Raw genomic sequence first — 24,353 nt, 5'->3', positions numbered from 1 at the left:
GTCGTCACCCCATTGGTTGAAAGGTACCAGCTGACAGGTGACAGCCAGGTGACAGGGCGACACACCTCTTTTTTGTAAGGAGACTCGCGGGGGGGGGGGGGCACAGCTGACAGAGACGCAGAAGCGCGGAGGAGTAAGCGATCTCTCATACAGATTACCTTTCCCAGCTCGGTTTATTTGCCTACTGAATATATTTTCCCAAAGACCTCGGATCGTCTGGTACAAGGATCTGTGCCAGCTTCTTTGACGGGTGGAATGCGTTCCGTTTTTGCTAGCAAAACTGCAGGACTTGGGTTTGAACTGTGGGTTTTTGTATATATTGTGTATTTAGGGAAATTGGGTTTTTGATGTTTGAGTGTTGGGCGAAGTGTTTAATATACGTTTGTCATGCTCACACTGTACACGGCTGCACAAACAAACTGTTATGAGTTTTTTTCTTGGTAATATTAGAGGGCAGATTGTCTTGGTATTTAATGCCCCAGCCGTAGAACGGCGTTGTGACGTTCCCCTCGCTGAGTGGAGGGTGATTTGTTACAAAGCAATGCACGGAACTGACAGTGGTTCATTTACATCAGCCACTAGCGGTCTGCTGCCCTGCTGGTAGAAACGTGTGTCGCAGGCGATGACGCAAAACTAAGTTGACAGAAATGTTGAAATGTAATATTTATTCTACACATTATTACAGCATTGGAAAACGTTAAGAATGTTTGTATCTTGTTTTTCCTCCTACATAAACCATATTAAACCAAAAAATATATTTCTCTCCCCCATCTTTTTACATTTTTAAACATTTTTGAAAATGCTCCAGGGAGCCACTAGGGCAGTGCTAAAGAGTCGCATGCGGCTCCTGCCGACCCCCGCATTAGGCCCACCGCCTCATTGGGCTCCCCCTACAGTTTGGAGAAAATGTAAGACTTTTAAGTGCGCCTTATGGTCATGAAAAAACTGTAAGTTAGAAAGAAAGTAAGTGGGGCGATCCATGATGGTTTTTCCATGGGTCCAGGCAGGTTGGAGGCTGATTCATGTTCCATGCAAAGTCTCATCTTCAAGAGTTTCTGAAATAGTTCTGGGAAAACTGCTGCATTTCTGAAGAAGAACCAGAACATCCAAGAACCCGGCTTCAGTTTCATCTGAGCTGTTTTTGAAGCCTCAAAGGGACGTTTCCATGTTTGGGTGGTGATGTCAGACTGAACCTTTTCTGATCACTCTCCTAAAAGATGCAGAACAAGCAAACATCTGACAAACTGTCATAGATTTATTTACTGATGTGGGGGGGGGTCTCCAACAGGCTCAGAAGAACGACTACGTTCTTCGTGGTGAAAAGGACAAAAAGAAGGAACAGGAAGTTTTCATCAAGAAACTGAAAGAAGAACAGATTGAAGTTGAGGTGAGTTTCCCAAAATATGAAGATGATGAGATGAAGACAGAGAGAAATCTTTTTCTTAAATTTCTCAGTATTCTGTGTTTTACCGTGTTTTACTGTGAAGCACTTTGCTATTTTTATCTTGAAAGGTGCTATACAAATAAAGTTTATTATTATTATAACTCAGACGTGCACGTGTTGTGTGCACATGTCTGTACATGTATGTGCAGGAAAAAGTGAGGGATGGCAACATTTTTTATGGACTGCGAGTTAAAAAAAAGGAGGTAAAGGAGAAACAAAGCAAGGAAAATGTGACAGAAAGCAACACCTTTGCAACCAGGTACAACACAAACACACAAACACATGCATGTTTACCAATCCCTGCACACACGCACACGTATACATGCAGGTATCCACATGAACACAGGCAAAGACTGTTACACTGTTTTATTTCAGTCTAAAAACAAGAGCAATAAATGTGAACATTTTTTAAACCAGGTAGGAATCTGAATGTTCAATTTTTTTCCCATTCAAATAGTTTTCTTTATTAAAATCTTCAGATTTTTTAGGATGCACCATGATGTGTCTTTACAAAGAAGACCTGCTGAGGTGTTAGCTTGGTTTCAAGTCACTTTTCCATCGGACATATGTTGGATCTAAATCTAAGCCAACACTTCTCAGCTATATTTAAGCAGGAAGAAAGGACTCAGACTCACTTTAAATCTTTTCTCCAGAGAGACCAGACAGGGAACGCACTCAGGCAATTATCTAAATTTACTCTGAATTTACAAGGGTCTGCCTCCTCGTTTTTATTAAAAACAAGGTGTTTCCCTAAATACAAATATGTTAGGTCTGCTTCTAAGGGGTGGGGGAAGTAAAAGCAGCCCACACAGGTCCGGAAGCTAATCTGGACACCATCTTAAAAGAAACAATTGCTCCTATGAGATACAGCTTTGTTGTTGACCCCTGTGGTTTTAGGGCCCATCTCCTGCAGATCTTAGGTGACCAGCTGTCACCGGGTCAATGCAAGATAGCTGTGCTGGGTCATCTCCTGTTTTCCTGAGAACCAGTTTCTTGCAGAAAAGAAATACACACAAACACTTTACCATATATGATCACACAATAGTTCAAAAGTTCAGTAAATATGACTTACTTATGTAACATATGTGCAATTATCGCAACAATGTTTCATCCACGTTCCAGCTGGTTTCCTCTGATGGTTCTCTTGTTTGGTCAGATGTAAAAGTTCAGCTGAACTCTGGTTTGGACCAAACAAGAGAACTCTGTATGTTTTCCAGAATCAGGATCTCTGTTAAGCTGTGATTAACAACAACAGGAGAAAGTCTGAAAATGTGTCTCACTGTCAATGTTTCTATAGTCTGAACTTTATCACACTTTTGTTTTTCCCTCAGTCCCAGACTTGAATCCATTCTCAATGAGACAGAGATAAACACAGGAGGTGAGTAGGAGCTGCTGTTTTTCAGGTTTATCATAAACACATCATCAGCATAGAAAATGTGCAGCAGTGCAGCATCTTCTCACAGCGATACAATGTTATTTCTGACAGATGATCTGGATGCTCTGATTGAGAAAGGCGTGTTTGAAAAAAAGTTCTGCTTGTATGAGGTGAGTCTGATCCAAAGAAAACTGCTGCTCTGTGGAAAGTTGAGGCTCTAATGGTTTGAAAGAGAAACTCAGACTTGGATTTGATCCTCAGAGAAGATTGAAGTCTAAACAAGAGTTCCCATCAAACTTGACTTGGATCAGAAACTTCAACTTGGCTCCACTGAGACTTATTTTAGTCTCAAACTTAAAGGAGTAAAACAATGACTTGAACCTTGAATCAAACTCATTGATGACTCTGTATCACAGACTTTACTTTGATTTGAACTTGTGACGTTGTCGTGGACCCTTCAGGGACAAACTTGTCAGTCTAAATAATCAATGCTAAAGTCAGAGTGTCCTCTAATCTTAGATTGAAACAAGAAAAAGTTTGGGATTTGCATTTCCTCAAATTAAAAATTTTCCAATTCATTAAAAGGAATATAATGTGCATCATTTACAAAAATCATGACTCTGGTTGCCTGGGAGGTGGGGGGGCTGCACACTTGGCTAGCATGAGTTCCTGGGTTGGTTTCATCTGGGCGCGGGGAGAGCGGTTGCTGATGGTCAGGATCAGTGACCAGGGGTCGGGTTGGGTGTTGAGCTGCTGTTGCATGGATCGCAAGGGGGGGCTTGGGGTCCTAGGGGCCGGATACCCCTCATTGTACCTGTATCACATAAACAGCAGACACACACCAAGATGCATAATTAGGATTAGGGAAGGGTCAGCCGGTCTTTACCCGCCTGGGTCCTCTATGGGCAGCCTGGCTTGTGGGGATCCTGTTGGTCAAGGCAGTGGCAGGGTGTGCAGTGCAAGGGGGGTTGGTTGGCCGGCGGAGGTTACTGTGTGGTGACGGGGGGCAACCAGAAGAATGTGTGTGAGTGTGAGAGTGCATAGGTGGGGACAGGTAGGGGCTACCTTGCTGCAGCGCGCTGGGGCCCACCCTCCTCTCTGGTGGATGGGGAGGTCCATGTGGGCGGATACTGGAGGAGGGGTGGAGGGATATTTAGGGTGAAGGGGTTTTTAAGGGGGTAATGTAGTGTGCGGGGTAGGGGAGGAGTAGTGGTTGCATAATTATCTTTGGGGCACCCGGGTCGGGCGCCTGGTTCTGCTCTGGCATTTGTTGATGAGATTCCAAATGGGTGGTGGGCGGCTCCTGCCATGGGCTGTGTTTGGTTTTTGGCTACTGTGGTGTGGGTCGTAAGGGGGGCTTTGAAATCCTAGTTTCTTGGGGCTGCCCACCATTTTCAATTCAATTCAATTCAATTTTATTTGTATAGCCCAAAATCACAACAACAGTCGTCTCGATGGGCTTCGAAGTAAAACATGAACTCAAAAGTATCATGAATACAAAGAGTTCAATAGGAAAATTCTAAAATGAACTAACAAACTGACTAAGCTATACTGGCATCCCTGCCCTTAGACCCCCCTTCGCGGTAAGGAAAAACTCCTAAAAAAACGGATCCTGGAAAAAATGAAGAAACCTCAGGGGGGTCCACATGAAGGAGGGATCCTCCCCCAGGACGGACAGGCGATTTACCAGAACTTTTAGAGAAGAAATAACTTATCTAAATCTACAACTACATATATAACGTCCAGCAGATGAGCTTCATCCAGTCGTGGTTGGGGGGACAGTCAAAGGCGCGAGTCGAGCCGGAGACAGGAACCACAGCCAGGTGTAAGAGCAGGAGCAGAGACGAGGTAAACGGTCAGGTACAGAGCAGAGACGAGCCAGAGATGAGCCAGAGGCAGGATCCACAGCCAGGTGAAGGAGCAGGAGCAAAGGCGAGGTAGACGGTCAGGAACTGGAGCACGGATGAGCCAACTGGAGTCTGGAAGCACTCCCACTCCCCAGGAGGGGAGAGGAAAAGAGGGACAATACATGAATCACTGTACCAAACAGAGGCATGGAAAATTAAATGATAAATGATGATCAAGAATAGAGGAGAGGAAGGGTAGAAGTAAAAACAGGAAAGAGGACAGAACCCCAGAGCACCATAGTTACCCCAGCTTCAACTTCTAGCAGCCTTTTAAAAGAAATAGTTATTATTAAGTTTAATTTAAACACATTAACATTAAGTTAAATAATCTCTGAATACTAACTAGTCTGACAATAATCCTGTCCAAAGAGGAATGTTTTCAGTCTAACTTTGAATGTAGAAACTGAGTCGGCCTCTCTTACATGAGCTGGGAGTTTATTCCATAAGACAGGGGCTTGGTGACTAAACGCTCTACCTCCAACCGTACTTTTACTAATTCTAGGAACCACAAGCAGTCCTGCATTTTGCGGGCAAAGTGTTCTTTCAGGACAGAACTAAGGCCTGGATGCAGATGCAGAGTTTAAAGGCTTTATTCTCAGTCAAAGGCTTTTGCTGTGGCAAGGGATAAGACCAAACACAGACATTAAACGCAGGGGGCCAATTAGACAAGTGTTAGACAATCACCCGTAGGGAAACACACTAGGGCAGGAAGTAACAAGGCCTGAAACAAGAGTAGAGTTCGTGCAAAACAAGAAGTGCAACACAAGACCAAAAGTGCAAAACTCAGGACAAAATAAAGACCGACAAGATACGATGGACAAGATACGACAGTACCCCCCTCAAGGACCAACACTAGATGGTCCAGGACCACAGGACATGTAGAAGTCAGAAGTCTGCTCCTAAAAAAACATACCTTTCCCAGTCCCAGGGCTGCTCAGCTGTAAAGAGAGCTCCCGTCTTTTCTCCTGTGTCATGTGACTGCGTGTCACTCTGCTGGCGTGGGGACTGTTACGGCAGCTGGCTCAGTTGGCTGCAGGGCTTTATGGGGAATTTATGGAGACATACAGTGCCTTGCAAAAGTATTTAGCCCCCTTGAACTTTTCAACCTTTTGCATTATTTCAGGCTTCAGACATAGGGAAATTAAACTTTAATATTTTGTAAAGAGTCAACAAGTGGGACACAATTATGTAGTGGAACAAAATTTATTGTATATTTCAAACTTTTTTAACAAACAAAAGACTGAAATATTAGGCATGCAATATTATTCAGCTGCATACTTTCGCAAGGCACTGTGTGTGGGGATTTTGACAAGGCATCTCGTCAGTCTGTTTTGAAGTCAGAAGGGGGATACAAGGCTCTGATGCAGAATTGTCTGCATCATTTTTCGAGGCAGAAAACTCAGAACTTCTTTTCCTGCATCGTCTAGACCAGCGTTTTTCAACCAGTGTGCCGTGGGAGACGGTCAAGTGTGCCGTGGGAAATTGCCCTCATTAACTGATCTAAAAACATTTCCCATCTCCAGGATTTCAGCTCTGTGTTCATCCAAACAGATCCTGGTAAAACACTGAGGAGTTAGGAATATGAAAGATCATAAAATACTTATTTCTTTGTGTTTATTTGATTCTATTAAAGACAGTTTGATAAGAATGACGGTAATGCGATTTAGCTGCAGCTTCAGCTGTTTTCGGAAAAGTCCCGCCCCTTTAACTGTCTCCACCAATCATTCTTGGAGGCTTAATCAAACGTCAACAGTCTGACCAATCAGAAGTGGTTAAAGTCTTCACTTCCTTGTTCAGATTCTGCTCATAAAGTCTCTTAGTTCAAACAAAAATTCCAGCTCATCTTTAGCGGTGTAGCTTTCCACAGAATCCGGTGTCAGACTGTGGAACAAGTGAGCAAAACAATGAAGTTCAGAGAAGAGAGTCTGTCTGCCTTCTGCGGCAGTTTTTAGCACTACATCTCCCATGATGCATTGGGATAAAGTGACAGCATCTCAGCGCACAATGAGTCTTCCTTTTGTGTTGAAACCACAATGAACACACATCAAACAGTTTTTAAATCTTCCAACGTAACTTTTATTACATCTTTTAGAAAAAACAGCTTTCAGCTTTTTCTGCCACAATTATCACAAAAATGCACATGAGATCATGGAGGGACTGTAGAGTTTCTCCTTCTTTTTTTATTTTGAATGCTGGTGTGCCGTGAGATTTTTGTCAAGGTTAAAGTGTGCCTTGGCTCAAAAAAGGTTGAAAAACATTAGTCTAGACCAGCGGTCCCCAAACTTTTTTGCGCCACGGACCCATTTCATGTCATGTCAATGCAAATTTCACAGACCGACCTTTTAAATGTGGCGTAGAGATACTTGTAGCAAGGCTACGATAAAGGAGGCAGAGAGACGTAATAAGACAAACTCTGGACTTTTATTTTGACATGCGTAACATTGCTCATCGCACAGGTCTCATTATCCTCTCCCCTTCCCACTCTCATGGTGCAAAAAATAAGTAAACACAACACTCTGTGGTCACTATGACAACGTTTAAACATGCCTTCAAAATATGATACACCGCAAATACCAAGTGTATGAAAAATCCGACTCAAAACAATGCGGAATGGTTGGAGGGAATCTACTGTTGGGATAAATCTGTATTTAATTAGGACTCCTGATACTGTCTATTAAATCTAGTTTTCTTTTTTTTTTGGGGGGGGGGGGGTAGAGGCTGCTCTTTTGTCTCCTGGCTTGGCCTTTTCCCCTTGGCAAACAAACTTTCCAAAGACGTTTGTTTTTTACTTATTTTGCTAGGTCCTGGGTTTTATTTTAGCGGTAACCTATCACGTAACCGAGAAGAGTGCCTTGGTCTGCGTCAAGAGTAACATAGACGGATGTCACAGAGAATCTGGCAATTTTTCAAAATAAAACATCTTTCAAATTGAGAAATAAAATAAAACGGAAGCAATGTAAGTTATTTTATTTTTTTGGTGCGGCCCAGTACCAAATGACTCACAGACCAGTACAGATCCGCGGCTTGGGGATGGGAACCGCTGGTCTAGACGGTTGGCGCAGTTTCTAGATGTGTGACGGGGTCACATTATGACTATGAAGAGCGAAAAAAAAAAGAAGAAACATTAGTTCTACCTGTGTTTGTGTATGAGGGAACTAACATGTTTGATTTTGTGAAGAAATATGTTATCCACTGTCATTTCTGGATGTGGTCGTTGTGTAATGTTCATGGGTTTATTATTTATGTTACCGACGGTTCACCTGACGCACGGCAGTCCCGTCCCAAGGTTATTAAATGGGGTCGGAACAGGTGCGCAAAAGAGGGAAGAAGGAAGGTGAAAGACGCGCTGACAGTTGCCGCCGTGTTCTTCTCCCGTGACCAAAGACTTACAAGATATTAGATGTTCCTTGCTTGCTGGATTTATCCCACCAACCATTCTGTGGAGTCCAGATGAGTGACGGGGGAGCATAAACCGAAAGGCCGAGGGGAGCGACGTGCCCGATCCCGTGAGTGGGCGCATTTAAAGAAACTGATAAAAAAGACCAACTGGTAAGATCGACACATTTTTTTTTCTTGGGTACCCAAATAACATAGTTTTATTCTACTGGTATACCAGTTTATTTTTTGGGGGAGTTCTTTTGGTTGGATTTACTGGACTGACAGAGGCCGCGATGCGCGTTCGTGGGGATATTTCATTGACTCTTGTATGAGCATGCACGGGGAAGAAAAAGAGAGACAAAAAGAAAATTGGGAGTTAAAACACATTAAATCTATGTTTTGGAAAACTCTACAGGTGTATTTCTGTTTTGAATTATAATGTTATTCTGTTTAAACAGTATTTGAAGAACCCGAAAGAACTTTTGATGACACACATTATTTAAAAGTAAGTAGTGTTTGTGTGTTTTTCTAGCCTTGATTGTCTGTTGCCTCCCCATGCTCTTTGGTGTCCTCCGGAGCAGGCGCCTTTTGTTCTTCTGTGCGTTGATTAAGTGGCTGGTGAAGGCAGACAGATCTGTGGTATGGACGCTAAAACCTCTGTTGGGGTGTTGGTTGTTGCAAAGTTTGACCACCTTCTTTAACTTGCTCTTCAACTTGACTGTTCTGCTCACTAAGAGGTGGTCTTCCCGTTCTACGGCGACATGCTGCTGAGGCTTCAGAGCGCCCGCCTCCTCTGACCCATCTCCGTCGGCAACTGGAAGACCATCAGCAACTTGTCTTTCAGCCGGCTTGTTCAGATCAGCAAGTCTAGGTCCTTGGGGGAAGAACTGTCTTGAAAATGCCGTTTGTTAGGGGCGTAGCAACTACCTTTTACTGGAACACCACCTGGACCTGTCACATTGCCTGCTTCTGAGCCCTTGGCACCCTCCATTACGTCAACCTCCACAACCTTTCCATCTCCAATGCTACGAAGAAAGTTCCTGGGATTGTTGTTTTTGATCGCTGTCTGAGGAACAAATACATCTTCTTTTGTATTGTTTCTATTTATTAAGCCATACCCATTACACACATGAAACCATTTTACGGTGTCTTGAACACCTGTGGTAATAACTTTCCTCTTGGATTGGTTCCAAGTGGGGATGCAATTACTGTGTTTGTCACATTCTTGCCCCCATCCCAGAAGTGAGTCTCCGTGTGGGTCCAGCAGCAGTAGAGACTTGACTCACCCTTTTAGGTTTCTTCATAGGAGGAGACAAGTTGCTCCAGCTCCCAGCAGTAGTAGCACCAGCCTTCCTGCTGGCGTCGCTGCCATTCCTCCGCAGACACCTGCGCCCGCCCCGCCTGCATGGGTTGTTCATATATGTCTGCGGGGGAAAAGGGTACGGGTTGGGAGGTAAACTGCAGCAATCCCGTTCAGCTGAATCAGTCTTGTGAGGGAGGCCCCTCCCCAGTGTTCAGCGTGGACACAGAAGAAAAATCCACAATGAAGACGCATTTTGATCTGATGTTTGTTTGTTTGTTTGGTGTTTGTTGCAGCAAGAGCGAAAGGCTAAAATGAGGAGGGCTCAGTGTTTCCTCAATGAAATGGTAAGTCTCTTCCAGCCAATCAGAACTTTTTTCCACTTTAAAGAGAAACTCACAAATTCTTCATGTAAATTCTGAAAAATGAAGGTTTTCCTGATCAGATGTGAAAACTTGTCAGAATCTGAGGAAAAGAGAATTCAGTCAGAAGTTTAACCTTAGCTGAATTTAGTTTCTTTAACTTCACCTTTTTCATGCATTCATGAACAGTTTTGATTGTTTAAGACAATTGAAAGATTCAGATCCATTTATTTCTGATGCTGCAGATCACAACAGAGGTTGTCCTGGAGCCTCACATAAAAAGAATGAGATTTAGTAGTTGTAATGCTATAATACAAATATAGACAGATTATTACAATAAACCAGATAATCTGGAGTTTCTGCTCATGTTTCAATAAAGCTACCATCAGATAACACGGACAGTTCCCAAATTTATTATAAAGGATCACATTGGAGAGGAAGAGTCCATCTAAAGGAAGAATAATTCAATGCAATTGTATTTCTATGTCCAAATATTACAACACAGTTGTCTCAACGGGCTTCACTCTGGTAATTTTACCAAAAAAAAAAAGAAAACATAACCAGACTCAATAAGGGTACTGGAGGTGGGGTTTATCTGTTGAGAGACGCTGTAGTGTGAGGGACACAAATACAATATATAGTTTGTCATAAATCTATTTTGTTCAATCTGGACTTTGTGAATTTCCAATGCAAAATCAATATCTGACGTTCATTTCTTTCAACCAACCAGATTGTGAGTCGTGTCAGCAGGGCCTTCTAGCAGGCTTAGGCAACATCACAGTTTTCAGACCTTCTAATCTGAAAGAACTTTCAGGAAGTCACATGGAGCCTTGTCCAGTTTGACACAGAGCCACAGAGAACTTTTTGATCTGTGTCATTTAAGAACAGAGCTGACTTTAATGTAATCCATGGTGGATTTAGCAGGAACATCTACCACTGATCTGCTTGACTTTTGACTTTGCCCTCTGAAAAGCAGAAGGCAAAGTGGATTAGAAATCAATGCAGGAGCTCCTTTAAGAAACACTGTTGTTTCTATCAGATATTTTCATGATGTTGTGATTTCCTCTCTGTTTGCATTTGACCTAATATAATATTAATTGAATAATTTGTCTGGTAGATTTTTTTTTATTCTACCAGCCAATTTATCTGATGAGTCAAAAACAGTGGCCGACCTTGCATTACACAGCTGGGCCTTCAGTAGTGCTATGTCTGAATGCCTCAACCCCTCGTGACCCTTTTTCCGATGTAGAAAATAGCTTTGCATTGCAGATTAAAAATTCCTGTAGCCACAATAAATGCCTCTAAATAAACTGAGGTATTTATTGTCTTCAGTGGTGATCTAAATTCTAACAACAGAAACCCAAGAAAACAAAGATCTGGGAAAAGAAAATGCAGATTTTCCTAAAAAGAAATCATCAAAAACAACAAATCTAATTGATCAATAAAATCGATTTATCATCCAGCCCTACACCAAAGAACGATAAGAAGAGAGTTAAAAAAAAACACAAATCTGTACATAAAATCAAAGGAAAACATCAGAGGAAGATGCAAAGTTACAGCTTCAACATCAACGATTCCAGGTTTACTTTCAAGCTGTTTAAGGCGGGTTTGGAAAGTCTGTAGTGTTGCACATTCTCCAACAGAGGGAGAGATTGTTCCAAAATATACCGGCCTTCACAGAAAGAGCATTTTGTCCCAAGGCTGTTTTTCTGTAGGTGACATCACAGTCACCTCTAGGGGGAGCTCTGGTCTTCAGACCACTGGAAGTTCTTCTCTGAAAGAAATCCCACATTGGAAGTGGGCCGATCCATGATGGTTTTTCCATGGGTCCAGGCAGGTTGGAGGCTGATTCATGTTCCATGCAAAGTCTCATCTTCAAGAGTTTCTGAAATAGTTCTGGGAAAACTGCTGCATTTCTGAAGAAGAACCAGAACATCCAAGAACCCGGCTTCAGTTTCATCTGAGCTGTTTTTGAAGCCTCAAAGGGACGTTTCCATGTTTGGGTGGTGATGTCAGACTGAACCTTTTCTGATCACTCTCCTAAAAGATGCAGAACAAGCAAACCTCTGACAAACTGTCCTAGATTTATTTACTGATGTGTGTGTGTGTGGGGGGGGGTCTCCAACAGGCTCAGAGGAACGACTTCGTTCTTCGTGGTGAAAAGGACCTAAATGATCAACAGGAAGATTTCATCAAGAAACTGAAAGAAGAACAGATTGTAGTTGAGGTGAGTTTCTCAAAATATGAAGATGATGAGATGAAGACAGAGAGAACTCAGACGTGCACGTGTGTGTTTCTGTGCAAATGTGTGTGTGTTCATGTATGTGCAGAGAGAAGAGAAGGATGACAACATTTATTATGGACTGAGAGCTAACAAAGAGTTGATGAACGCTAAACTTTGCCTCCCTAAAGACTCTTCCATGAACAAGAGTGACGATGTGGAGAGCAAACGTCCAGTAACCAGGTATAACACACACGCGTATTTAAATTATTTTTATAAGACACTGGTTTGTAAAATAATTTAAATACGCAGTTTGAATCATAACACACGCACATAATCACACACAGAGACACAAATGCCAATATAAAGACTCGTGCATTTCCACATGCACAAAGGCTTAGACTAGTTAACAGTGTAATTTTAGCCTGTTTAAAAACAAAAGGTTTTGAAATCACTGAAAATATCCTAAAGATGTTATGTAACGATCTGTGGTGAGAAACAAAATCAGGAATTTAAAATGTTTACAGTAATGTAAAATATTCTTTATTTATATTCACGACCCTCCCTTTCTCATTTACATATAACATTTTTTTATTAAATCTTCATTTTTCTTAGAAAACACCAGGATGTGTCTTTAAAAAGGAGATGGGGGCGGCCGTGGTGCAGCGGTAGGGCGGTCGACCCATGATCGTAATATTGCAGGTTCGATTCCCACCTTGCACGCCCAACAGTAGGTTGTCCTTGGCCAAGACACTGAACCTCACCTCTGCCTCTGGTGATAGGCGGGCACCAGTGTTTGGCAGTGGAGTAGACACCAGTGTGTGAATGTGTGTGACTGGGTTAATGGGGCTGTGACTGTAAAACGCTTTGTCCTTGTAGGTCGAAAAGCGCTATATAAATATTCGTCATTTACCATTACCTGCTGAGGTGTTAGCGTGGTTTAAGTCAGTTTTCCATCAGTTCAATTTAATTTTACTTTTATAGCCCAAATTCACAGCAACAGTCGTCTCAATGGGCTTTCGTATAGGTAATTGAAAAAGTTAAACAAAATATCAAAAGGATTATGAGTACATAGAATTCAATAGGAAAATACTAAATTGAACTATCAAACTGACTAAGCCAAACTGGACATCCCTGCCCTTAGACCCCCCTTCGCGGTAAGGAAAAACTTCTAAAAAGAAAACGGATTCCGGAAAAAAACGAAGAAACCTCAGGGGTGTCCACATGAAGGAGGGATCCTCCCCCAGGACGGACAGGCAATTTACCAGAACTCATAGAGAAAAATTAATTTATCAACCCTACAACTACATATTTAAAGTCCAGCAGACGAGCTTCATCCAGCCGTGGTTTGGGGGACAGTCAAAGGCGCGAGTCGAGCCGGAGACAGGAACCACAGCCAGGTGTAGGAGCAGGAGCAGAGACGAAGTAGACGGTCAGGAACAGGAGCACGGATGAACCAACTGGAGTCTGGAAGCACTCCCACTCCCCAGGAGGGGAGAGGAAAAGAGGGACATTACATGAATCACTGCACCAAACAGAGGCATGGAGAACTAAATGACAAATGATGATCAAGAATAGAGAAGAGAGGAAGGGTAGAAGTAGATGAGAAAAGAGGACAGAACCCCAGTGCACCATAGTTACCCCAGCTTCAACTTCTAGCAGCCTTTTAAAAGAAATAGTTATTATTAAGTTTAATTTAAACATATTAACATTAAGTTAACTAATCTCTGAATACTAACTAGTCTGACAATAAGCCTGTCCAAAGAGGAATGTTTTCAGTCTAGCTTTGAATGTAGAAACTGAGTCGGCCTCTCTTCCATGAGCTGGGAGTTTATTCCATAAGACAGGGGCTTGGTGGCTAAACGCTCTACCTCCAACCGTACTTTTACTAATTCTAGGAACCACAAGCAGTCCTGCATTTTGCGAGCGAAGTGTTCTGTTTGGGTGGTAAGGGACTATGAGGTCCTTAATATAGGACGGGGCCATTCCATGTAAGGCCTTATAGGTTAACAGGAGGATCTTGAACTTGATTCTAAAATCAACTGGGATCCAGTGAAGTGAAACTAACACAGGAGTGATGTGATCTCTTCTGCTGGTTCCTGCTAACAATCTAGCTGCTGCGTTCTGAACAAGCTGGAGACTTCTTAAGGAACTCTTAGGACACGCTGCTAACAAGGAGTTACAGTAATCCAGTCTAGACGTAACAAATGCATGGATGAGTTTTGCAGCATCACTCTTAGAAAGTAGATTTCTGATCTTAGCAATATTCCGCAGGTGAAAAAAGGCAGTTCTACACGCCTGAGATATGTGAGCCTTAAATGATAAATCCTGGTCAAATAAAACCCCAAGGTTTCTAACTGTGGAATTGGGGGCTATACTTATACCATCCAGGGAGACTATCTGAGCAGACAGAGCATCTCTGAGGTTTTTAGGTCCAAGTATAATGACCTCAGTTTTTTCTGGGTTCAAGAGGAGGTAATTAATTGTCATCCAGGTCTTGATGTCACTGATGCAGGCGTTCAGTTTCTCTATCTGGTCATTCTGGTCAGGCTTCATGGATAAATTCAACTGCGTATCGTCGGCATAACAATGAAAATTAATGCTGTGTTTCCTGATTATGTTTCCTAGGGGTAGCATATAAAGCGTAAACAGGATCGGTCCTAAGACTGAGCCCTGTGGGACTCCATAGTTGACTCGAGTTCACTGAGAGGAATGTCCATTTACATTAACGAACTGATACCTATGGGACAGATAGGATTTAAACCACTGGAGAGCAGATCCTCTGATCCCTATGTCCTGCTCTAGTCTATGGAGTAAAATACCGTGGTCGATAGTGTCAAAGGCTGCACTGAGGTCCAACAGGACCAGAATAGAAAGTAGTCCCTTTTCTGAAGTCATTAGACTTCATTAGAGTCATTAGAGACTCTAACTAGTGCAGTCTCCGTACTGTGGTGGGGTCTAAACCTTTGATATCAGTCTATAGTTGGCCAAGATGCTAGGATCCAAACTGGGCTTTTTCAGAAGAGGTTTAACAACTGCATATTTAAAAGACTGTGGCACGTAACCCGTTTCCAGAGAGGCATTTATCATTGTTAATATGGGATCATTAATTAGGGGAAAAGTTTATTTAAAAAGTCTAGTGGGAATTGGGTCTAACAGACACGTTGAGGATTTGGAGGACGTAATAATTGATGTTATTTCCGCTTGATCCACAGCAGTGAAGCAGTCTAATGTTACAGAGGTTTCTATGGATGCCTCCACTTCTACCACTTCAGCCTGTTCTGGGCTGATAGTAGGAATAACTTGATTTAACTTATGTCTAATATTTGAGATTTTACTATCGAAAAAGTAAGAAAATCATCAGAGCTGAGAGAAACAGGAACATGTGGTTCTACTGAGCTCTGACTGCGAGTTAATTTAGCTATAGTGCTAAAAAGAAATCTTGGATTGTTTCCATTCTCTGATATTAAGGTTGAATAGTACTGGCTTCTAGCTCTACGCAGAGCTTTTTTATAATTTAATAGGCTATGTTTCCAGATATCCAGAGCCTGCTCTGAACCGGAGCGGCGCCATTCTCTTTCCAACTTACGGGTTGCTTGTTTAAAGCAATTTTTTACGGTTCTGGGTTACAGCACAGGACGCGTGTGTCTGTGCGGCTACAACTATCTTCAAACGACTTAAAAAGTTGATTTCCTCCAAAAAAGAGAGCTGACCATGGCCCCTAAGAAAGGCCAGGAATACGAAGACATTAAAAAGACTCTTGATGATATCCAAGCTGCGTTGTATCCCTTTATGGAACAACTGAATGCTAAGCTAGCGCCGCTCACAGTGCTATTGGAAGAATTCCTGAGGCTCCGCGTTAAAAACGAGAAACGAGAAAACCGGGTCGACATTCTGGAGAAAAAACTGGATGATGTGGAACAACAAGTAAGGATGAATAATTTCATTCTCACTGGAGTAACGATCAAACCTCGGGCAAAGCTAAATGCAGCTGGAGTTAGCATTACTAAAGCTAAGAGCGCAAGCAGTTTCTCTCAAACGGAGAGCCTCTGGAGCAACAAGTGGAATCATTTATCACGTCTAAAGGGATTTCCCTGGATCTCAACACCATCGAGACCTGCCACCTGCTCCCCAGGAGAAAGGAGACGGATAAACCAGTGATCTTCATCAGGTTTGTGAATCAAAAACACAAGCTAGCTCTGATTAACCAAAGGAGGAATCTCAAAGGATCTACTGCTTATCTGAACGACCATCTGACCAGAAGAAATGCTGAAATCGCAAAACATGCACAGCTTCTCAGGAAGCGTTAGCAGATTGAGAACACTTGGGTTAAAGGCTGCAGGATTTATGTCAAACGACTTGGTCCAGAGGACCGGGCCAAGGTTCTGGTTGTGAACACTATGAAAGACTTTGAGAAGTGTTTAATCACGGTCGCCTGAACTCACATGCAGTAATAAATCAAAGAGCCAAATAATTTCAAGAAATATGACACCTGAATTCATCACTTTCTCCAAAAGTCTAAAGTAACCTGATTAACACCAAAGCTCTGACCTGCATACAACTTGACCTCAACTCTTAGGCGCAGCTGATATCAGCTGAAGAAGGATATGGACCTGAATCTAATGTCTGCAGACACAACAGCAAAGAGAACTAAAAGCTTTGTTTCAAACCGGGAAGAACGGCTGTTAATCAGCAAAAGAAGAAATACCAGCCTTGGTCTTTCGACAAACATGGACCCTTTTTAGTTTTTATTTTACTTCATAGTATTACTTTATCATAAAAAAAGAAAAGAAAAAAAAGATAAAGAAAAATCCAAAAAAGTAATAAAACAAATAATCAATTATTGAAAATTGTCTAATTGATTCACTTTTAATTATATTACTATATTATATTAGCCGATTCATGAATTTCTCCAAATGAAACATAATGTTGCACATATTAACTTTTGATACTTGACCAAATTTTTCTATGAAAAGTCCTGAAACAGTGTTATGTCTATTTTACTGATATAGTATCATTTTTTAATCATATCAATGACTTTTATAAGTAACATAATCTGCATATATTTTGAATACTTCATTGCCGTGTTGATTTCTAAAAGTTATTTTTTACAAAATAATTTAAGTAATTCATCTTTGTCATGTGCTTTTAGGAACCGGATATTGATAAATCATGTAATAAAATGGTTACAGTAGAACAGGGGGGGTTATATAAGTTTCCTCCCTTCCACTCCCTTTCAAGCAATATTTATTAATATGTTTAATTATCCTAAGTTTGATTAGTTACTGTATGAATGTATAACTGATGATTGTATTGTTTCTGTGTATTATTCCTATTTGATTACTTGAAATAAACCATTTCAAATCAAATCAAAGAGAACGAGTTTCAGCGTTAAACCACGGTGCTACTCGGTTTTGTCTGACGAACTTAGGTTTCAAGGGGGCAACAACATGGAGTGCACTCCTGAGGGCTTGTAAGGCATCATTAACAAAGTGGTCATTTATACAAGGACTGATGCTATGGGAGCTGGACTCAGAGTATTTTCTCAGAATATCACTAAGTACTGGCTGAACTGTGTGTTTAAACTCAGACACAGAACGGTCAGTTAAGGTTCTTCTAGGCTGTTTCTTATTCACTGGGGCAGAAGGATGTTCCAGTGTAAACTGGAAGATAATCATAAAGTGATCAGAAATGATGGGGTTAAGAGGAAGGACACTCAGCTGGCTGATCTCTATACCATGGGTTAGAACAAGGTCCAGGGTGTGCTTATGACAGTGAGTGGGTTCATTCACACTTTGGGTGAATCCAACATCATTTTTTTTTGTCCTGGTTGATGCAGAGATGCTTGGTCGAGTTTTATCCCAAGTAAACACTACAACCTGCCTTTTAGATCCCATTCCCACTTCACTTTTTAAAACATTTTATGGGTTCTTTGAGTCAGAGCTTTTAAATATAGTAAATTGCTCTCTTCAGACGGGGGTCTCCCCCTCTGCCTGTAAGACGGCGGTGGTGAGGCCCCTTCTGAAGAAGAGTCAATTAGATCCAAAAAATCTGGATAACTATAGACCCGTATCCAACTTACCATTTTTAAGTAAAATAATAGAAAAAAGTGTCGCTACTCAACTGCATGAGTTTTTAAATGCCCAAAAAATTTTAGAAAAATATCAGTCTGGTTTTAGGAAAACAAATAGTACAGAAACGGCTCTTTTAAAGATCGTTAATGATCTAAGATTAAACTACGACTCACAGAAACTTTCTGTCGTGGTGCTGCTGGATCTTAGTGCCGCTTTTGATACAGTAGATCACCAGATTTTATTAGACAGACTTAGTAGTCTAGTGGGCCTTTCTGGAAATGTTCTTAAGTGGTTTTACTCTTACCTTACAGATCGACACTTTTATGTAAGTATGGATACGTGCTCTTCAAGAATCCACGAAATAAGTTGTGGGGTTCCCCAAGGGTCGATTTTAGGGCCAATACTTTTTAATTTGTATTTGTTGCCTCTTGGGGAGGTCATCAGGAGACATGGCATTGACTTTCACAGCTATGCTGATGATACACAGCTTTACATCGCCGTGTCTCCTGATGACCTTGAACCGGTTAACACTCTTTTAAACTGCATTTTAGATATAAAGTTGTGGATGGCAGAAAACTTCTTAAAGCTCAACCAGGACAAAACTGAAGTTCTAATCATCGGTTCTGAAGACAAGAGAGAGATGATTTTACCACATCTTCATAATTTTAAACCTTCTCAATGTGTGAGAAACCTGGGCGTACTTTTTGACTCTGAGCTAAATTTTATCCCACACATTAAAAATGTCGTTAAGACAGGATTTTATCATCTTAAGAACATTGCCAGAGTCCGCCTGTTCTTCTCTCTTGCCAGCACAGAGGTGCTGATGCATGCTTTTATTTTCAGTCGTTTAGATTATTGTAATGCCCTGCTCTCTGGTTTACCCAAAAAGTCTCTTTCAAACTTACAACTTCTACAGAACTCAGCGGCACGAGTTCTGACGAGGACCAGAGGGTGGGAACACATTACACCGGTTTTAAAATCGCTGCATTGGCTCCCTGTGCGTTTCAGGATTGATTTTAAAGTTCTTTTAATGGTTTATAAATGTTTTTATGGTCTTGGGCCTTCTTATTTAAATGATATTCTTTTAAAATATGAGCCCTCGCGGACCCTGAGGTCCTCCGGTGCTGGCCTCTTAGTTGTTCCCAAGGTGAGGACCAAAACTTATGGTGAGGCTTCGTTCTGCCATTATGGTCCTCGCCTGTGGAACGGCCTTCCGGAGAGCCTCAGGGCTGCAGAGACTGTAGAGGTTTTTAAAAAGAGGCTCAAGACCCACCTTTTTAATTTAGCTTTTAGTTGATTTTAACTGCTAATTTATTCTATTAGTTTTAGTATAGGCTATTTTATGTATTTATTTTAATTTTATGCATCTTATTTTCAATTTTATGTTTTTTTTCTTTTTTTTTATGTTTTTAATTTTAGCATCTTATGATTTTAGCCCCAGTGTTTCTTGAGGGGATCTTTTCCTCCAGGGATTGCCGGCTTGGTCAGCGGTTGTTGCTGCAGTTGTTGCCCTTGCTGGGGCGGCTGGGGTCTAATTTTACAGCTTTTGGCTGTGAAGGGGACCCCGGTGTTGTCCCGGTCTGGGTGGGCACTGTGGCGATGTTCCGGTGGCCGGGCTGGCTCCTGGTATGAAAGGATTCCCAGATACTGTTTCCTCACAGCAGAGCCAAGCCATACTTGTTTGTTTGTTTGTTTATTTATTTATTTATTCTTTTACAGTTACATAGTCATATTTCATTGTACGTGGGAGCCATGGGTCATGTGGTTTAATGGAGGGGAGTGGGAAGGGTGAAGGGTGGGTTGGGGTTTTTATTGAATGTTGTGTGTTTACTGTTTTTAGTGTTAAAGCGCTTCGAGCTGCACAAAATGCATGAGAAGCGCTATTTTATAAATAAAGTTTGATTAGATTTGATTTGATTTGATCTAATAAAGCTGCAAAAGACACAGTCACTGGGGTCATCAACATGAATATTAAAATCCCCTAATATTATAATTTGATCAGAATCTAAGACAATAGTCGATAGGAAGTCGGAAAACTCAGTTAGAAATTCTGAATATGGGCCGGGGGGGGGGGGGGGCGATAAATAATTATGAATAAAACAGGTTTTTGAGTCTTCCTGTTTGGGTGACAATATGATGTTTTTAAATGAATTATAAGCATTTTTAACTTTAGGGTTGAGAAGTAAGCTAGACTGTGATATTACTGCCAAACCACCTCCTTTCCCTGAAATCCTGGATTTCTGATAGTTAGCATAAGTGGGGGGGGGGGGGGGGGGGGGGGGGGGGTTGCTTCATTCAATCTAACATAGTCATCCTGTTGGAGCCAGGTTTCTGTTAAGGCTAAAAGACTGAGGTTGTTATCAATGATTAACTCGTTAACTTAGAGGGACTTAGAGGAAATGGATCGAATGTTTAATAAACCGCATTTAATTACATCATAATTCTGCTTGTGAGAACTGCCGTCTGTCACTTTAAGGTTTCTATGACGCGCTCCTTTCATTTGTCTTTCAGCACATAAGCTAAAGCTCGAACCTGCTTGACTTTCCCTGCATGGGTTTTGCACCGGCACTAACCCTAAGGGAGGCTCAGAGGAGCGTTTTCCACTGCTGCTCTGCGCCCGGGTCTCGTCTCTGGGTTGTCAGGTTAACAGACTAAGGCTAGCAGAAATGTTTCTAGAAAGAAGAGCGGCACCGTTCCGAGTGGGATGGACGCCGTCTCTCCGCATGAGACCGGGATTCCCCCAAAACGCGCTCCAGTTATCCACAAAACCAACGCCGTTTTCTGGGCACCATCTAGAAAGCCAGCGGTTAAATGATGAAAAGCGGCTGTACATTTCATCACTGACTAAGTTCGGCAGGGGACCAGAGAAAATTACAGTGTCGGACATCGTCTTAGCCAGTTTACACACCGAAGCTACGTTTAACTTAACCACCTCTGACTGTCTCCGTCGGGCATCATTACCGCCTGCGTGAATCACGACTCGACGGAACCTGGACTTACTCTGAGCTAACATCCTAAGGTTCCCCTCGATGTCACCAACTCTGGCCCCCGGATAACACCTGACTGTAGCCGCTGGGAGCTCCATGTTTCTAACTTCAGAAGAGCCGATAACCAGAGTTGAGTGTTCAGCGGGTGTGTCGCCGAGGGGGGAGAACCTATTACTAACGTGGAGTCTCGGGTGCTCTAAGTTTTTGCGTTTAGCACTATGTTTCCTCCCAACCGGTACAAACCCCTGACTGTCTCCCGGCTGTTGGGAGGGCGCTGGGGTGCTAACTAAGTTAGCCCTGGTAGTGTGGCGCACGCTACGAGTTACAACCTGGCTAACCGGCTTAGCTTCCACTGTGCGGAGCCGCGCTTCTAACTGCTCCAGCCTGGCCTCCAAGTCTAACACAAGACTACACTTAACACACCTACCCCTATCTTCACTAAAGGAGGCAGGGTCATCACTAAACATATGGCACATGGAGCAGGAGAGAGGGAGAGAGGCGGATAGAGTGGTGGCCATGCTAGGTTCTAAGCTAAGGCTAGCGGTGTTTAGGTAAAGAGATGTGGTTTATTTAGCAAAATGAGAAAGTGGACAGCAAGCGGTTTAACAGTGGTGTATTCGCTACTAAAAGGTGCTAGATGTGAATATTAACCCAGATAACCCTTAGAGTAAGCAATAGTAGTCAGGCTAATGCCAAACAAGAGAGACGCAGTCACGCACTACCAACAACAACAACCATCAACAGTGGAATACGCTCACCAGGAAATGACGTCACTGGAACTCGGCAGTCTCACACTCACTGAGAGTTCTTCAGACATTTCCTCTACGTTCCAGCTGGTTTCCTCTGATGGTTCTCTTGTTTGGTCAGATGTAAAAGTTCAGCTGAACTCTGGTTTGGACCAAACAAGAGAACTCTGCTTGTTTTCCAGAATCAGGATCTCTGTTAAGCTGTGATTAACAACAACAGGAGAAAGTCTGAAAACGTGTCTCACTGTCAATGTTTCTATTGTCTGAACTTTATCACACTTTTGTTTTTCTCTCAGGATCATAATTGTTGAATCCATTCTCAAAGATACAAAGATAGACACAGGAGGTGAGTAGGAGCTGCTGTTTTTTAGGTTTATCATAAACACATCATCAGCATAGAAAATGTGCAGCAGTGCAGCATCTTCTCACAGAGATATGTTGTTATTTTTGACAGATGATCTTGAGGATCTGATTAAGAAAGGCGTGTTTGAAATCAAGTTCTGCTTGAATAAGGTGAGTCTGATCCAGAGAAAACTGCTGCTCTGTGGAAAGTTGAGGCTCTAATGGTTTGAAAGAGAAACTCAGACTTGGATTTGATCCTCAGAGAAGATTGAAGTCTAAACTAGAGTTCCCATCAAACTTGACTTGGATCAGAAACTTCAACTTGGCTCCTCAGAGACTTGTTTTAGTCTCAAACTTTAAGGAGTAAAACAATGACTTGAACCTTGAATCAAACTCATTGATGACTCTGTATCACAGACTTTACTTTGATTTGAACTTGTGACGTTGTCGTGGACCCTTCAGGGACAAACTTGTCAGTCTAAATAATCAATGCTAAAGTCAGAGTGTCCTCTAATCTTTGCTTGAAACTAGAAAATGTTTGACATTTGCATTTCCTCAAATGCAACATTTTAAAATTCATTACAAGGAATATAATGTGTGTCATTAAAAAAATCATGGCATCAGTTGCCTGGGAGGTGGGGGGGCTGCACACTTGGCTAGCAGGACGCAGGAGTTCCTGGGTCGGTTTCCTCTGAGTGCGGGGCGGATGGTTGCTTCCGATCTTCCAAACGTGCTTTTATTAATATCATGAATATTATGAAGTGCCTGTTCGCTCATCATTTTATATTTAATCCTTGTGGTCAGTGCTTTTTTTGTGGAAGAAGAACAGAACTGAAGAAGAACCCAGTGTTAGGATAGGCTAACAACACGGGCTAACAACATTAGCCTTTTGATGGACACAAAATCCAGGACAAACCATGTGGGAAACGCTGCAATCTGCATCCTGGCTGCACGTAAATGTCTGGGAATAACATCAGCCTTTATTTTGTCGGGGCTCAACTAGAAACACAATTCCATGTGATTTTTTGAACAGTTTCCAAGGACTGAGCGGCACTTCTGCTCTGAAGCTCACACACACTGTGTGCTCTGCTCTGTCCTCGCGAGTCTGGCAGCGGCTAACCCAGAGCGGCGGTTCGGCTCGCAGTCCGAATTCTCACAAATAACAAAACAACAAAACGCACACGTAACAAAGCACCCTCCCCTCAAACACATTAATAAATCCAGCTGCTCTGCTCACAGAGGTTCACTCGGTCCACTGGCATCGGAGCCCGAACGCAGAGCTCGGGTGCCGGGTCCAGACCTCAGTGGACACGCATCCCCCCCTCATCTCCCTCGTGAGGGGTGAAAGAGAGGGGAGAGCCAGCGGGGCGATAGCGGGGCGATAGCGGGGCGATAGCGGAGCGGCGCTTCACGTGGGGCGTCCGCAGAGCAGCTGGTTGGTCCCGTATGAGCTCCAAAGCTTTCTCTCAGCGAAACACCGTCTATGCATGACGTAAACCAGAGCAGTAGTGACACACGATCGGAATGACCGTTTACATGAACAACGATTGGTATAACCCAGCTATCTCGATCGGAAAGAAATTTTGATCCGAACGAGTCTGACCGGGGGAATGTATTCTGAAGGGCGTGTTTACATGACGCATTTTCTTTCCGATTGCTGCAAATACGAAACACGACTCGTCTTGCTTGGGGTGAAGTCCTCCCGCCGTGTTCACCATCCATTCGGCGCTCACCGACACATCTACTGGAAAGCTTATAGTAATGTTGTACTTTGACAAATTCGCACACGGGTACACAACAATGTTGTGATGTCTTTGTCACGCGTTGAAACACCAAACGCCTTTCTTTTACCTGAAATCCGCTCCTATTTACTCAAAACTAACAACTCAACAAAACTCCCCACAACAATAACACGACCAACAGGAAGTTGTCGGTCTTACAATCGAAACACGGAAGTTAACTGGAAGTTCTGTCGTGCACGTAGGCTATGTAACAAATAAATAAAAAATAATACAACAAAAAGGGGTTTATACAAATCTACACTCTGATTTGTCGAAACTATACAACCTCTTTTTGTGATAGTAAAACCTGTCCAACACAAAAGGCCTTCAGCTCTAATATGTTTGCTCAGCTGTTGGACAGAACAAGTTAAGAGGAAAAAAACAAAAACAAATGGGTGGTGGGTGGCTCCTAGGTCTTCTGGGTCCTGGCTCCCCC

General features: G+C 42.4%; 1 protein-coding gene across 3 annotated transcripts in view; it reads left to right on the top strand.

Moving 5' to 3' along the window:
* The window catches only part of LOC105357636, a 315,534-nt gene that overhangs the window by 147,826 nt on the left and 143,355 nt on the right, over positions 1–24,353 (top strand). For 2 of the 3 annotated variants that reach the window (XM_023953739.1, XM_023953740.1), the window contains 9 exons: positions 1,289–1,387; positions 1,594–1,703; positions 2,776–2,822; positions 2,931–2,989; positions 9,701–9,751; positions 11,895–11,993; positions 12,097–12,230; positions 22,091–22,140; positions 22,249–22,307. In XM_023953739.1, the coding sequence (XP_023809507.1) occupies positions 1,289–1,387; positions 1,594–1,703; positions 2,776–2,822; positions 2,931–2,989; positions 9,701–9,751; positions 11,895–11,993; positions 12,097–12,230; positions 22,091–22,140; positions 22,249–22,307 (708 nt within the window). The remainder of the gene's footprint in view (positions 1–1,288; positions 1,388–1,593; positions 1,704–2,775; positions 2,823–2,930; positions 2,990–9,700; positions 9,752–11,894; positions 11,994–12,096; positions 12,231–22,090; positions 22,141–22,248; positions 22,308–24,353) is intronic. The other variant, XM_023953741.1, reaches the window with a different exon arrangement.

The sequence above is a fragment of the Oryzias latipes genome, chromosome 3 (assembly GCF_002234675.1).
Source record: "Oryzias latipes chromosome 3, ASM223467v1".
Lineage (NCBI taxonomy): Eukaryota > Metazoa > Chordata > Actinopteri > Beloniformes > Adrianichthyidae > Oryzias > Oryzias latipes.
The sequence above is the reverse complement of the archived record's forward strand: the minus strand, read 5'-3'. Positions and strand labels throughout refer to the sequence as shown.